Here is a 17,022-nt window from a genome sequence, read left to right on the forward strand (position 1 = left end):
TGACCCAGCTTTACCAACTGCGAACGACAAACCTCCCACCACATCGCACTCCGCCCTGGTGCCCAGGGTTCTTCCTCCTGTGGTGAGTCCCCTACGGCCACCTTTCCTTCAGAGCCCCATGCCCCCCTTAGAGATGAGACTCTGGCTCCCCAGCACTGGTGATGACAGTTCAGAAACCGAAAATCCAGAGCTGTTTCTCTTTTAAAACGTGGATGGAGAAGTCTTAATCTGCTTGGCCAGACGGGCTGCCTTGAGGACAAAGACTCAGGACAATTACGTAGTCTGGATCACGAAATCTTTGTCAGGGTAGGTGTCAGAACCTGCTTAATACATGCAGACGGAACTCTTTCTACATAGAAAGCTTTCCGCTTTCTTAAGCACCACATGAGGAATAAATATATTTCACAATTATTTAGGGAAATGCTTTTCTTAAGAGCAGACCCATTATTCAAACAAAATTATTCTGAAAACCTCAGTGTGTCAGTCAGCTTCACTGAAGGGTAGAGATGGCACCAACCGGGTAGTAAAGATGTGTGTGTGAGAGGGGGGGAAGCAACAGGGGTGAGGGAAACCAAAGAAAGCTGAAAAGATACCTGGGGAGGTGGTCCCCGCAGGAAAGCTGTGGGGGGGTCAGCTGTCTGCAGGAGCGCAGCCTCAGGAGCGTGGCCCGAGTGTGGGGCTGTCGCCAATGAGCTCGTGTCCAGAGGGCTGAAGGGAGACTGTCGTCGACTAGCTCATTTTCAGAAGCACGGCCGCTGGAGCGGGGTCACTGATTTGGCAGAGCTTGGGAATTAAGCTGAAAGTTTCTTGTATTAACCGTGGTCACTTGTTCACCACTTGGGACTTCCTGGCATCTGAAAAATAGGTACTTTCAATCCTTAGTTTCCCCTCCCTCCCACGCTTTGGGTCTTCCCTTAGTCAGGCCTGTAGGACAGAGCTCGAGGGACTGTCCAGATGTTTATTTGTGGAGGTATGATATTCAGTTGGTGTTGCCACTTAAGTGATTTGAGCACCAGTGAGTGTGGAGGGAAGAAAGAGCTCCAATTGCCAAACATTTGTAATTCATCATGTATATATGTTTTTGTACCCTGTAAACTTATCATGTGCCATTTTGATAACTTGATAAAAGAGCTGCATGTGAAATATCGAAGGCATCCTGACAAAGTCACTATGGGATGCAGGATCAAAGACAGAAGTGCCTTTCCTCCTTATGCAATGTTTTAAAATGAGATCTTAGGGGCGCCTGGGGGGCTCAGTTGGTTAAGCCTCCAACTTCGGCTCAGGTCATGATCTCATGGTTCGTAAGTTTGAGCCCCACGTCAGGCTTTGTGCTGACAGCTCAGAGCCCGGAGCCTGCTTCGGATTCTGTGTCTCCCTCTCTCTCTGTCCCTCTCCGACTCATGCTTTCTCTGACTCTCTCTCAAAAACAATGTTAAAAAACAAAACAAAACAAATCATAACGAGATTTTAATTTCTAAGGCACAATTTAAGATGATGTAGAATGATATCACATGAGAGCCTGGGAAGAGCACACCTGACTTGTGAAAGCAGTTTTTAAACTGAATGAGGAAGAAGGTCAAAAGAGCAGCTGAAAACCACGGAAGTGGCTGTTATGTACACTACCGGGTTCAAGATGGCCCAGTAATCCACTCAAGTAGATCACTTAGCAGTAACTCTGAAAGTAGTACAGAGTGTCTTCACACTATCGCACAGACAAGTGCTGGGAACAGGAAGACTCCAGTAAAAGCAGAGCGTGATGAATATGACTTAGGAGTCACTGCCAATGGCCATAAGATTTCTGGAACACTCGCATGAGAAGGGAGATGGTGGGGAAGGAACTCAGATGATATACACCTGCGTTGCAGTTGAGGACACCCAAGGTAAAAGGCAGTATGGAAAATATTCAGGCCAAGCAGAGAGGAAAAACAGGGATACAATTATGAAAATACATTGCAGAATGCCAGGACAAAGAAAGAAAATCAGATTAGGCACTAAGTGTGGAAAAAAAAGATTGAATACATAAACTTTAAAGAACACAAAATAGGAAGGGGTGCCTGGGTGGCTCAGTCAGTTAAGTGTCTGAGTCTTGGTCTCTGCTCAGGTCAAGATCTTGCAGTTGGTGAGTTCAAGTCCCACATCAGACTCCATGCTGACAGCACAGAGCCTACTTGGGATTTTTCTGTCTCTCCTTCTCTCTCTGTCCCCCTCTCCCGTTCCCGCGGTCTCTGCCTCTCTCAAAAATAAACGTAAAAAAACTTAAAAACACAAAAGAACACAAAATAAGGAAACACAACATTTAGCAGTGACAGAGAATACCAAATGTCCAAACGGTATCTCATTTTTTACCCCTAAATCCAGAGCATGTGACCGTTTTTTACATGCCAAAAAGCTAATCTCCCAGCAAGCAGAGATAGCAAAAATCGAAGCGACTGTTCTAGGCCACAAAAATGACCAGCAAGAAGGAACTGAATGATAAAGTGGAACTGTCAAGCACCAGGAGAGGATGTGAGCATCTCATGTTAAGATGTGTGATATCTCGCGAAGGGAGCTCAAGACTGTGATTCCGGTTCTACTACTAAAAATGATCCTGATAAGGAAAAAAAAAGGAATAAGCTTGCCCAAAAAAGAAAAAAAAAAAGTGTTTCTTCTGACAAGCTCAGCTTTTAAAAGAATCTGTACCAGAGATGAAATAGTATATGAGAAAAGGTAACATCTCATTTTAAACTCATGAGGTTTTTAAAATTAGTTGAGGATTTGTAAAAAAAAAAAAAAAAAAGTAAAGCCAACAACAAAAAAGGGTTTTATAAACAGTGTTGAGTCAGATGAAGAGAAAGGGCCACAGAAGAATGACAAAGAGACTGTAAGACTTAGCTTCTTTTCACATTTTTTCTAGACTCTTTTTTTTTTTTTTTTTTAATAATCAAGAATAACCTTCAGCCAGGAAAATTAAGGGGGCAGATATGCCAAGAAGGAAATGAAGGCCATCACAGGTACAGATATTTAAAAAGGAGAACTAAGTCTTCAGACCTGGAGATTTCATACGGAGAGACTGTGCAGGTGATAAACAGAGCAAGACAGACGAGAGACAGGAAATGAAATTTTTAATTAAAAAAAAGGAAAAGGTGGATTATACAGCTACAGACTGATAATGTTGATTCTAAGTAAGATTAGACTGAATTATTTAAAAGGCAGTTTATAATATTAGAAATAGAGGGGCACCTGGGTGGCTCAGTTGGTGAAGCATCCGACTTTGGCTCGGGTCATTATCTCAAGGTTTGTGGGTTTGAGCCCTGCGTCGGGCTCTGTGCTGACAGCTCAGAGCCTGGAGCCTCCTTCGGATTCTGTCTCTCTCTCTCTCTGCCCCTCCCCTGCTAATGCTCTGTCTCTCAAAAATACACGTTAAAACAAATTATAACATTAGAAACAGAAATGGTGATTAAGTGCAGTTCTTTTCTTTTTTTTAATGGGATAATGAGAATGGTGGACAAAGAAATGAACTAAACTCTTCCCCTGGATTTCCACCAGCAAGAAGCTGGTGGTAGTTACAGGGAAGAGGATTATGATGTAGTAGAACATTTTGAGATTGTGTTATTGGTTCAGTGAATGGCTACTAACCTTAAGTAAGGATTACAGTGACGTGGCACTGTGTTTTGCCCTGGCTGCCCGCAGTCGGACATTTTTACCAACAAAGGCATAGAATAAATGGCTTTGAATTTATCACTGCCATTAACGGAGGCAACACTGCTGTGTGATGTGACAGGATGAGGGTACAAATGTTTTTAAAGAGACAGGAGTGATGGCTTCCATCCAAGACAGCATTTGACAAGTAGCAGGCCTTATTCTTGTCTCCAAGAGCTGAAGCACATTCTCTGCATGAGAAATCAAGGTGTTGCTCGGTTTTAAACTCTATTGTAAGGGGGATGATAAAAGGTACCTTGCATTAAGAGCTATTATAAATGTCATCACTAATCCTTAGAGCCGTGTTGCCAAGAAGGCATTATCTCCAATTTGCGGTGGGGATACTGATGCTAAGAATTCAAGTAACTTGCCACCATTCTTAGAAGTTAGGTGAAGAAGTAAGAATCATATTAAATTTGTCTGATCTCAAAAATCCATGCTCTTTCCTGCTTTCACATCTAATGTCATATGGGAACCAGATATCTTACTGGCTTCATTTCCAACCCCCGTATGCACTGTGGTGTATCTTCTTTCTCATCATTGTAATTCTTGATGCTATTTAAAAATGGCCCTCCTTTTTATAAAGGGAAGATAGGTTCTCTTTTGGTAAGTAGTGATATTCAGTTAGGTAACAAAATAAGTTACCAAATCTGTCCAATGTGGACTAAGACTGAGGTTGGGAAACTATCTTTGGTCTGCCAGTCAAATCCGGCCCACCTTCTGCTTTGCTTTGGTCCACGAGCTAGGAGTCGTGTTTACATCTACAAGAGGTTGAAGAAAATCCAAAGACTATATCATGGCACGTAAGAATTACATGAAATTCAAATTTCAGTGTCCATAAATAAAGTTTTATGGGAACATAGCCATGCTCATTCATTTACATATTGTCGATGGCTGCTCTCATGCTACAAAGGCAGAGGTCACAGCTGTGACAGAGACCATATGTGGCATTCTTATTGCTCCACACTGCTGTTCAACACACTACAAATCTCAAAGATGCAGTCGTAATTCAACAGCATTGCCAGTGCCACACATATTGTCACATAGACATCTATTTTTTTATTACTAATGCCTACTAATCATGTAAAAAAAAAGTAGAGTGAACTTTAAGTGTAGCACTTTTAAGGCACAGTGGAATGTGGACTATCTGTTACACAATTATATGGCAAAGCATCGTGTTTATTAGGTGATGACGCTGTAGCTATGCGAAAAGAATACAATTTATGGTGACATTACCAGAAGGGGCACTCATCACAGTATCCCCCGGGCTCACAGAAGAGCAACAGCTAGAAAAGTGAGAAAACTTAAAACAGAGTAGCTCATCAGAGAAGAATTGTTTCACAGACACAAAGAAATGAGAACAAGGGTGCAACAAAGTGAAGTCACTTCCCAAACGGCTCACTGTTAGCCACATAGAGCTGTTTACTCATGGTGGGTTAAACTTAACTGTTTGCCTACAGCAGCCGGGAAGTATGTCCAGAGAAAATAAATTTGCTCAACACTAGCTTGCTAGCAAGGACAGGCACTTGGAAGACTCGAAGATATACCGACAGTCAACCAAAAACCAAGGCCAATGATTTCAGGTAGTTTCCCTTAGCCTTGGAGGAGTCAACAGACATTATCAATACTGCCCAGTTTTTGTTTACTAGAGAAGTCAAAGCTGAGCATGAAGTGACTCAAGAATTAGCTTTTATGAATAGCCTCCGTGGAGCAACTGTATCAAAGAATATTTTTAAGGAACTTAGGAAAACACCGATTCGGTGCAAGATGAAATGGAATCTGCTAAGATGTGTGGCCACAAATGCAGGGTGGTAAAAACGTGTGGGGTGGAAGAAGGTATCCTGCACACATTTACAAAGCTCGCAAAACTGTAAAACGTTTAAAGCCCATGTATATGTACGTTACTTGTTAGCAGGTATTTTGTGGAAAATATGTGCATTTGTCATGTAACTGGAACTAGTCAAGGGTGAGTTCACCCTTGTGGTCTCAGCCATCATCACTTCCATTAAGTTCTGCCAGAAATACACACAGAGTGTCCAGACTTGCCCAGGTATGGAGCACTTTGATGGCAGTGGTAAAGTTCTGTGGTGATGTTTCCAGCTCAGGACCAGGACCAAATTTTCTGAGCGAGCATCACCTTTGCCTCTTAGAAACGAATGCTGAATTTTGCTTGTGCGGCAGATGTGATGTTTCCTAATGAACTCAACTTAAAATCACAAGGCAGAACAGCGCTTCTACGTGACACTAACACTGCACGCTGCCGAGTCAATATGGTGGCGGCTAACGTGTAAATCACAAGTGATGTCAAGCTGCTCTGCACAACTTCCCGTGCCATCAAGTTCAAATGGAGCAAAAGGTCCATCCCCACACAAATTTGCAGTGGATCTATTTTCCAAACTCAGCTATAGTTCCAGCTGGACTTTTCGATCTCTGCACAAGTTCAAAGGATATTTCCATCTTCAAAATCCATTTAACCGTAGCACTGAGGAACATTTACTTAGCCTTCAACAGGAAGGGATTATACGGGCAATGAAATGATATACCAAAAGGTGAATGTCAAGAGTGGAATTCTACAAACCTCTTCCAAATGATAAATCTGCTCAATTAAAATCATACATGTGAGGATTGATAACAGTATCTGATGCTATCTACCTACGTAGAGACATTTTCAAAGAGGAAATAGATAAAATCACATTATGAATTGGTGTAAGAGATGAACGTTTACCATTGATTTCAAACACCAATTGAGTGAAAAAGTATCCCCTTGAAATAATCCAACTCTTATCATTAGTAGACTTGCATTACAAAAAAAAAAAATTGTACTCAGGTATTAATATATAGTTTGGATTTCATCAATAGAAAAATTAGTGGAAATTCTTTCTAGTTAGAGTATATAAGAGCCTTTTTGGTCTCTGGGCCCACAAAGCCTAAACTTTACCAAAATGTGCCAACCCTCATTCTAGAGCAGTGCGGGGGTGTTTTTACCTTTAAATACAATTGTAATATGGTGAATTTCCCTGTCTTTCTGGCAAAAGTGCTTTTATATCCCAGCAATACTACTTGATAATACTTCTAGACCTAAGTCCTTTCCTTGGTTATGATCCACGGATTCTCAAGAAGTAAATTTCCTACGAAAGAAACATGTGGGACTGCGGGAGACGGAGGCAGAGAAGAAACTAGTTCTCCTGAACGTCTGCAGAGCTTCGTACTTCCACTTGCTTGTACTCTATGTAGCAAAAGCAGTTTTTTGCTCGATTAATCCAGCTCTAGCACAAAAACCTTAAACACAAGACAAAAACAAAAGCACACCAAACATAGAACTTACGGCCTCTGTTTTGACTTGGGTCTAGGACATTGTTCAAGTGTACTCACTCGATGTGATTTCTAGCAACACACTCAGACGAATACAATTCCAGTAATAATATGTTTTTCTAATTTAGAACCATTAGGTCTGCCTGCCAGCCGCATTTTCTTTTTCTCACCAAAATGGTGATGATCTCTGGACCTTGCCTGTGCAGTATCAGAATACTAACTTCTGGTAACGATGCCCTCAATTCCCTTTGGGTGACACCCCCTTGTACCTCACTTCTCAGTCCAAGGGATCCCCTGACGGTGGGAAAACACCCCCGTGGCCCTGGTAATTGGCTCAGGGGCGGGCCTGCGAACCAATCAAGCAGTAAAGGTCAGTCTTGGGATTCTGTTAAAGGCTGAGGACAGCCGCTCTCGGTATTGGCTGAGGTGACCAGGGCAGAGCGAGGCCGCAGCTGCTGGGGCAGGGGGTGGAGCACTTTACTATCACACATGAAAAGTCTCCCTGGCAATGAAAGCAGCAGAGCAGAAGGCAAAACAAAGAGAGACAGAGAGAGACCGATTTGGGACTCTCCACCGGGATCAGGTAGGTCTGAAGACAGCGCTTGCACGGGACTTAAAGTTACGTGGGAGAATGTCCACCCTGCCAAGTAAGCCACGTGCAATTCACAGGGGCTGGCAGAGTCAGCTATGTGATCGCTCGGAACGAACCCCCGTTAAGTCGGATGCTTCTAGGTAAGGCCTTGTGACCACCAGGTCTCTTCTCCAACTCCTTCTTTGGTCTCCGAACGGCAGTGCTCTGTGTGCGCTGCTTTGTCTTATCTCAGCAGTGGCATCTTTCGGTCAGCCCTGCACCGTCAATACCAATCGGGGAGACTCCTTAGAGCACCTGGCACCAGACTGAACTGGGAGACACCGTCACAGATCTAGGCTCTCCATCTGCAATGATAAAGTCATCCACTTAAAACGGACGGATGACGCTTCATGTCCGCAAACACCCTCGTAGGAGTTCGTTTTTAGAGTGAAACGATTCTGTTTCTTGGCCTTGGTTGATTAGCGGCATTAGTTTTAATTATGTGCTCTATCACGTGGCTCCGGGAGGTGTAGAAGGGGTTTGTCTTGGACCTTCATTAAACAGAGCCCAGATACTCCCTGGTATGTACTTCTTACGACGGGGCTCCAACAAAGCAAAATTCTAACAGGAACAGAAACCCCCTAGAGCACAGAGCTGCATCTCACAGAGACCAGACCAAGTGGAAACTGGGAGTTTTTCAACGCCTACCTCATGTCAGGAGGAGCAGCATCACTTTGCCCACGATGAGAGGAAGGGGGGAAAAGCAAGTTTAAAAAAACTACCTTTATTTTTTATTTCTTTTTCAGTTACATACTTTTAAACAGGGATGTGTTTCATTATTCAGACATTCAGGCAATGTTGACTTCATTAGTGTCGACAGAAAAGAAGCATAAAAATGCAAAACATTGTTGGCTTAACCTGAACATACCTGCATCACCTATTATTGACCAGTTTGTGTTACCAGAAGCCTTACTCCTTGGCATTAAAATGGAGCACTTAAAAATATTGCTAAAAAGCAAATGTCTGCACACTGGTCTTTGCAGCAAATAAGGGTATTTATACTTTTAAAATATTTTAAGTCCATAATTGGATTAATATACACACCTTCTTATGTATAAGGAGTTCAGATCATATAAACACTGTACAGTCCAAAAACCCTACTGAGAATAAAACTAAATAGGCTTATGATAAGAAATACAGATATCGCATGTATTTACAAATATCATAGACACACGAATTTGGTCAAATACTGTAAAGAAAGAAGTGGTTTCACATTATTACGGCCAAAACATCCATCTGCATTGCTCAGGGCAAACAAAAAGAAAACCTCAGTATGCGACTCCTGTCATTTAAGACATCGTGACGGTATACAGACAGACAGAATGGGAAGGGCTGACCAAATTATACAGCAAATGTCTTCGAGGCTGAGCGTGGGCCTCTCAGATCAAGAACTTGAAATGATCAGAGGATTCAGAGCAACGATGATAAACAATGTCCTGATCTGCAGTATTGGTATGGGCGCCTAATTCAACAAAAAAAAAACGATACACCGAACTTTGGGCTACGAAGAAAAATAAATTACAAATACAATCAAATCCCTGTGAATGCAACAACGGAAGTCAGAAATGTAATTTATTCACTTTAATTACGCAGTTTAAATGATACCTTGAGACAATAAAAATAAATAAGCACGCCGGAAGGCATGCTGCTTACAGACAAAGGAAAGGGCTGCGTGGAAAGGGTAAGTAACAATGCCATCAATGGAAGGCGAGTGTGAGGATCTGAAACACATAATTCTCTCTCTAGCCAGTCTTTCTCTTTTAACTCTGCTCGAAAATTCTGGCTGGCAGACTGGGACCAAATACACTTGTGATCTTTATGGCTTCACACAAAGCACACGTAAAACAGTGGAATGGACTTCCTGTGTGTACAGAACTATTACTCTGTTCATATGCAGGCACTTCAACAGACTGGAGGCAAAGCACCTGACCCATCCTTTCCAAAATAATTTTCCGTCATCAAAATTATACTAAAAGGTAGGAAAATTCCAGAGAACCAGCAAAGTTGAATACAAGAGGCTAATGTGCACAGAGGGCAACAGAGTGACCCAGTCTTTATTGCTGGGGGTGGAGGGGTCTTTTTTTTTTTTTTTAAATCAAAGAGCAAATGATTAATCACCAGACACCACTGCATGGCACATCGACGTTTTCTGCTTAAGGGAGAGTGTGATCATTCAGCAGTAGGCTTCAGGGGGCTCTCTCCTCAGACTTCGACCTTATACATCGCGATGGGATTCACATTTGTTTCTTCTCCTTAGTGTATTTAAAAATCAAAAAACAAAACAAAAAAAAAAACCAACATATTTCATTTCTCAGAGTATTCATTTCTTGCTGTCTAACATACAGTATTACCTGGAAGCATAAAGTTACATCATACAAATATTTTGCTTTTTTTTCCCCCTAAGAAAAGCGCTTTTGCCACTTCAGCAACACTGAGCTTCACGAACTGGTGCGACAGAAGCGGAGCTTGTATTCGCCGCATGACCCGCGGTTCTGTTCTAGTGCCGCCCTCGGCCGCGCCCCGAGAGCTTCTTCCTCGGTACCTCTGGGCAGTGACTGTACCACGATTTCACAGAGAGAACGTGAACATGACTCACGGACAGCAGTACCATCGGGAGCACTGAAATCGATGCAGATGTCACACAAGAAATGAACGGCTCGTAAAGTAACTTCTTTTACGCGCTGAGGCAACGGGGCCTTCTCTGCCGCATTATCCACTGGGGGGGGGGCTTCCTGTTTGCTTATGCTCTTACAGAAAGTCATCAAAAACCACATCAGGTATATAACTGGCTGACACGGAAGATGCTATGCTGCTTTCTACAACAGGAGGGGAGCTTCTGAAAACATGTCCTTGGGATGCCAGGCATCGACACCACCTCACTGGTCCGCTCCGTTCACTGACGGGCAAAGCACTCGGGTGCTGACAAAACTTTAAAGCTTCCGTGAAAGTTAAATTAGAAAACAAAACAAAACAAAACAAAACAAAACCATATGAATGTAAGACAACCACAAAATGAAGTATGAGAGTATGACATTTTTGTTTCTAGGAGTGAGTCCTCGGAAACGCACGTGGTCACTACGGAGATGATTTTCATCACAAGACGGCGGACGAGCGCATAAGTAACTCCCCGTGATCTGTCTGTGTCCAGAGTCATTTGTGACGCTGTATGGTTTTCCTTTTCCTTCGTTTGAAGAAACAGCAGCACCTGCGGGTGGAGGGAAACGCTTCTTTTATTACAAGAGTACTGAAAGGGCCTCGGGAAGGATGACGTTAGCCTATTAATTTCAGTGGTCACAGAAAGCAACAGGCTAATGCAAGATACACGGTGAACATGCCAAGGAAGCAAACAGATTAGTGAGCCTACGGCAGAGTTATTGCTGCTGTGTCATCAACGTGCCTTTAAGGAGGAGGGCAAGGCATCTGTGCGACGTTAAAAGGAGCCACTCAGCTGAAAAGGCTTTGCACCCAGATGGGCTGAGAAGCTGCGGAATGCTGAATCCTCACTGACCCGCTGTATCCTGAACACTCATGAGCCTCTGGCAGCGGCAGGCTTTTATGAAACTCACCATACCCATCCTCTCCCTTTCTTCCTGATACTTACATCTGATTGTTAAGGCCAGGAAGAAAGCGAGGAGACGCGTAAGGTGAACTGGAATTAGAGTTAGGAGGAGAGAAGCAATGATGGTGAGGGGCACTGAGGAGGGCACTTGGGATGAGCACTGGGTGTCGTGTGGAAGATATGAACCACAGGAACTTACCCCCAAACCAAGAGCACACTGTACACACTGTACGTTAGCCAATTTAACAACAGATTATATTTAAAAAATTATGAATAAATAGGTGAAAAGAAAAGCAACAATGATCCTAATAGTGAGGATTTTATTCGCAGCAAGAATTCGTTTAGTTTCCAAAAGTTAAGAGGAATCCCAAGCACACTCTTCAATAAACATTTTCCACCAACTTACAAACCAGAAGAGAGAAAAGAACATGAACCAGAATGTCAAGTATGGCCGCCTTTCATTCTGCACAGGTTACGGTCAAGCTTTTCGTAAGTAAATTAAGGTAAAAATTATGCGTAACGTTTAAAATAGCAGAATCTAGGGGATTCCGTTTTGTGGTCTATGAGACAACAGCAGACTGGTTTTTATTGCTAGGTGAAAAACGCTAGCGAGGACCCCTGAGAGGCCTCGTTTCCCCGCAGGAAGTTCTCCTAGTCCGGAGAAGACAGCACACGTAACCCTGGAGAACCATGCCGAGGCTGGTACAAAGTCAAAGCTAAATGGAAAGCACTGAGTAGCAGCTCACAAGGACAACGAAAACAACAACAAATACATGCAGATGCATATTCTAAAAGCCTGGCACCCCCTCAAATAAAGGTCTAATTCTTTTCCTCATGCACAGGTAACCCAAAGTACATCTATCAGAACACCAAGGGGCTGGGCAACACAGACGGAGACTTCCTTTTTTCCACGGAAGTCCGATGTGGGTACGTATAAAAATAGGTCAATCCTGTTTTGTAATTAAAGAAATATTTATATGCATGGTGATTCAATGAACAAAATACTGCCAATTCAAAGCCTGAGCACAATGTGACCTTATAAAGATGTTCCTGTAATTCTCAGCAGCCCAACTGCATAAAAGAATATTCAACGAACGACTTCAAGCTAAGCATAACAGACCATATAACTTCAAGTGGCCTATCCAGCAAAAGACTGTGGAAGATGAAAAAATTACTGGATATCTTTTCTCTCTTTCTGCGAAAGAAATGTAAACAGAAACCCATTCTGTCCAGCTAAATTATATAATCGCTCCACCCACATTATCATTAGTCAAAAATAATTTCAGACCATTTATAGTGACTTATGGCATGACTATGAAATCACTAGGGGGCATTCAAACCCAAATTACACGACTGTGTTTTTTTTTAACCCCACTCAAACAACACATCATGATTAGACTGTGGAGTGTGAATAATTCAAAACTGTATATATCAGTTGATAAAGATTCAACTAGAAATATGTATGGCTATCAATCTTTATGAATTTTCCTCTAAGGTGACTGCCAGAGAAACCAGAGATAAATTACCCAATCAAGGGCCTTGAAAAGAGCCACTTCTGTAAAAGAAGACTCTAGGTACAATAGATTTTTCTTGCATTTATAAAATAAGTCAAATTTATTTGTAACTGTCAGCTACCCAAATACTTTCTCAAGTCTGTTATATACATAAATTTTCTAAAATAAAACAGTGAAATAAAAAGTTATTTAAGTCAAATGGCTAGAGATGAAAATCATGATTCAAAAAAAAAAAACCTTTTAATAAAGGACTTAGGAAAGAGTCAAAAAATGTTCATATTGTTTAAAAAAATTTTTTTAGTTGGTATTGAGAAGAGACCAAATACTCAAAATATTAAATTTAAGAATAGGATCACATTTCAATGGAAATTTATTATTTAATATAAAGTACTACAGATAATGTTCACTGTTCCTAAATACTGACATTTGTCTTTTCAAATTCCAAACTGCAATCTTTTAAAATTTTTTGGCTGAAAAGGTATTCAAAGAAGTGTTTAAAAAAGTGTTTTAAACAAGCCTTTTGGTGCGGGGTATTTAAAGCATTTTCCACACTTGTATTACTAGCAATTCACCTTGTCTGACTTGTTTTTCTAGTAACATTAATCTTCTTTCCAATTCACTAGACAGCAGAGTTCTTCCTATTTCTTAGGTAATCTTTCCTTCAATTATGTATTATTTAACACAGCAAGCCAGCTCAAGCATTTATTTGAGACTAAATAAGATTTTCAAATGAATCATAACAGCAGAGACCTTTTAAATTAAAAAGCAATCTTAAAAAGACATCTATTTTTAAAATGTAAATCCCACAAGAAAAAGAGTACACCCCTGAAACAGACTTGTAGTGAAGCTGGCGTGCTATTTAAAGCACTACCACCAGAGGGCAGCATTGCTGCATGCACTATGAATGCCTCCACATAAAGGCAAGATGCTCTGGAAGTACAATATGGTTGTAAAAGTTGAAAAGAAAACTGCTTTTTACCCTGTGGCTCGTTTCTTAAAACCAAAACAGATGATTTACAGTCTTAGTGATTAAGAAACTGGGTCTCCTATGCATTCCCTTCAATCTAAAACCGTGCTGCTCCCACACAGCCACTCTGTCAACGTGTTTAAGCTCCCCTCAGTCCTCAGAACTCATCTGAATTTATCTTATTTATTTACATATTATCTTACATTGAATGTAAGCTTCGTAAGGGGTTGTCCGTAGAAACACCCCACAAACGGGCACAAAAATGCCACAAAAATCTTTACCAACTAAATGGAAGACTTGCCTCATCATCGCAACTGCTAGTGTAAGAAGCAAGTCAGAAAAGCCTGTTCTAACATTGGAGTTCTTCCCTGGGGCCCACATGCCCTCGCGAAAGCTCACAGAATGCAGACTTTGGTGCCTGTGATGCTTCCCTGGGGAAAAGCGGTTTGTGCCAGACTCTTCAGGGAGACTAATCCCGAGTGGCACCGCTCTGTCTGCGTGCACCTGCCCCCCCCCCACTCCCTGCCCCCCACCCCTCCGCCTCCAGCTTCTCCACCTCCAGGAAGTCCTTGGGCCAGAACCTATGAGCTGAGGACTGGTGATACCAAGTGGCCCGCGTGCCATCCACGTATAACGAGCACAGGCAAATGTGTAAAAAGAGACCATGAGATTTTAACACTTGGTACAGCTGAAAGGGGGAAAAATTTATCGCTAACAGTAACTGTAAATACAGCCAAACGGCAGGAATACTTTGGAATCTTTCCAGATTATGCCTATGTGGTCCCAGCAAGCCAATATGCTCTCTCGGGTCAGGCTCCTGCTTCTGTGATTCCGGACCTAGCCTAAAAGCTTTGAAGCCATGTCTCTACTCTTAAATTCTTGGGAAATGCTGCTTCTGATGAACTTGAGGGTTGTCGCTGTAAAAACTGTTTAGGTAGTAAACAGGAAATCATAGTGGGTCAAAGTCCCTGTCAACTATGAAGAAAGCCTACGGGCCAAGGCACCACTTGTGACATTATACCGCAGTTTCCCCTTTACTCTCTGCCTCTTCTCTTCTTCTCGGATTTGACGGTCTTCCCAGATCCACATCATATACTTCCTTCTCACACAGCTACCCAGAAAATGACACTTGTTTCTCTGTCTGGATCTGAAGTTCCTATCTGTCCTTTCAGCAATAACTCAGTGTCTCCACCTTCAGTTGTGAGACTGGCTTGTACCTCCCAGACCCTACCCACTTAGGACTCTGGAGCCTAGCCTCTCCTTGTCTGGGTTGTTGAGTATATACCTATCTTTAATTCCTTGACAAAGAATTTTCCCCCTCAAAAACCTATAAATGAAATGTACTTTCACATATCTGGATCCCTTATGTAAAATATGCGCAACTGATCGGTTAAGCCAGAAGGGTTTAGACAGAAGCCCAAGTGCGTCCGCGTAACCACTCTAACTGGGAACCACAGATCTAGCCCCATCTTCAACTCCTTCCTCTCCATCCCCATGCTATTGGTCCCTTAAGTCCGAAATGACTTTCAAAGCTGGGTCATCCTCTCGGCCCAGCCTACTTCAGAGCCTGTGGCCTCCACCACTGCTAAGAGCCTCTTAACAGACGTCCAGGCTAAGTCTCCTCCTCTCCCCAGCGCGCCATCCAATCGTGCCTCCTAGAGGTGGCCTCACCCTTTGCCTTCTAAATCTCACCAAAGGCTCTCCACGGTCTAAGACGTTAAGTCCACACGGTTCTTACAATCTGGTTCCAATCTACTTCCACTCTCCTGGTCTCACTCGGCATCAAGCTTCTCGTCCAGGCAGCCCATACTACAGAAGGGAGGGAAGGAGGGAGGATGTACTGATGTGACAGAATCTAATGAGCCCCAGAAAGGACGTAAGCCTCAAAAAGTGCTGCCAAACTAACTGCCTCAAGGCTCAATCTGATTATCCTGTTTCTTGGCTTAAACGCCACAGCTTGCTTCTCTGTCCTGAGACCGGATCATGTCTGTTTCTTCCCTGGCGCTGAGGGTCGCTTGCAAAGGGGCCCTGAGACCAGCTCCCGCCACGGTGCGTTCACACACTCTGTACAGGCCCAGGTTAGTCCTCACGCCTGCTGCATTCTTTCCCGGCTCCCAATGCTGCTCGGCCGCTCACAGCCCATCTCCCGTACCCAAGTCCTGAGCCAAACCTACCAGGGTCGAGAAGCAGGACACAAGTGCCCTTACCCACGAAGAGGTCTCTGATCTCCCAGCCAGCAGCGCACGTTCCCGTCTCTGAAATCCAGCAACACCGTATCCTCTAGGCTAATCCTGGAATACCTTGTATTAGGCCACTGATTCCCAATCCTGCCTGCCCCTGAGAATTAGCTCACAAGCATTTTAACCGTACTGTCAACCAGACCCCCACCACAGACGAGTGAAGTCTCAAACTCTGACAGGGCAGCCTCAGTGCCGGCCTATTCTGCAGACTCCGCAGATGCTGCTGATTCGAAGCCAGGACAGAGGACCACCAAGTGACAGCCACTGGTCACATGCTCTCTGTTCCTAGGGAACACCAGGGCCTTGACTTCTCCTCATAATCATCATATTTCACCAAATACACAGCAATGTTGCGAAAGGGAAAGAAAGAAAAAAAGATGAAAAAAGGCAATGACGTGCTACTTAAAAAGTCAATAATTAAACCAAAGGAAGCCTTGTTTTCCTAAATTCCTGGAAGGAATGGTAAGGTACTATCATTTGTATCACCAGTCTTGAAAAAAAAAAAATTCTCTGCTACAGTGAAGAAGGCAAAAGCTCATTACTAATGAAGGAGCCACTTTATGTGCTGGATGACAGCATAATTTCCATCATTTGGAAACCTTAGATCGAACCTTGAGAGTCTAAAATATCCAGAGGCACTGAGTGGCTCAGCCGGTTGAATGTCTGACTCTTGATTTCAGTTCAGGTCACGATCTCCCAGTTGGTGAGTTCGGGCCCCAAGTTGGCCTCTNGGCACTGAGTGGCTCAGCCGGTTGAATGTCTGACTCTTGATTTCAGTTCAGGTCACGATCTCCCAGTTGGTGAGTTCGGGCCCCAGGCGGGGCTCTATGCTGACAGTGTTCTCTCTCTTTGGGATTCTCTCTCTCTCTCTCTCTCTCTCTCTCTCTCTCTCCCCCCTTCGCTCTCTCTGCCCCTCCACTGTTCTCTCTCCCTCTCAAAATAAACAAACATTCAAAAATAAATAAAATGTCAACTGTCAAATATATTATACTGAATGGGGGGGGTGAGGGGGAGGTCTGCCAATCACAAGGAAGAAGAAAGAAAGGCAGCTGGAAACACACCATGGAGGAGAAATCTTGGCAGGTTCCCAGAACCTAGAGACTGCTGGGAGAGAGAAGAGA

General features: G+C 43.1%; 1 protein-coding gene across 3 annotated transcripts in view; it reads right to left on the minus strand.

The window, feature by feature from the left end:
- Window positions 1–9,187: 9,187 nt before the first annotated feature.
- Window positions 9,188–17,022, minus strand: part of CSNK1G3 (casein kinase 1 gamma 3) — a 109,490-nt gene continuing 101,655 nt past the window's right edge. For all 3 annotated transcript variants that reach the window (XM_039253426.1, XM_039253425.1, XM_039253424.1), the window contains one exon: window positions 9,188–10,826. In XM_039253426.1, the coding sequence (XP_039109357.1) occupies window positions 10,772–10,826 (55 nt within the window). In that variant the 3' untranslated portion in view covers window positions 9,188–10,771. The remainder of the gene's footprint in view (window positions 10,827–17,022) is intronic.

The sequence above is a fragment of the Hyaena hyaena genome, unplaced genomic scaffold (assembly GCF_003009895.1).
Source record: "Hyaena hyaena isolate Hyena2069 unplaced genomic scaffold, ASM300989v1 scaffold_453, whole genome shotgun sequence".
NCBI classification, from domain to species: Eukaryota; Metazoa; Chordata; class Mammalia; order Carnivora; family Hyaenidae; genus Hyaena; species Hyaena hyaena.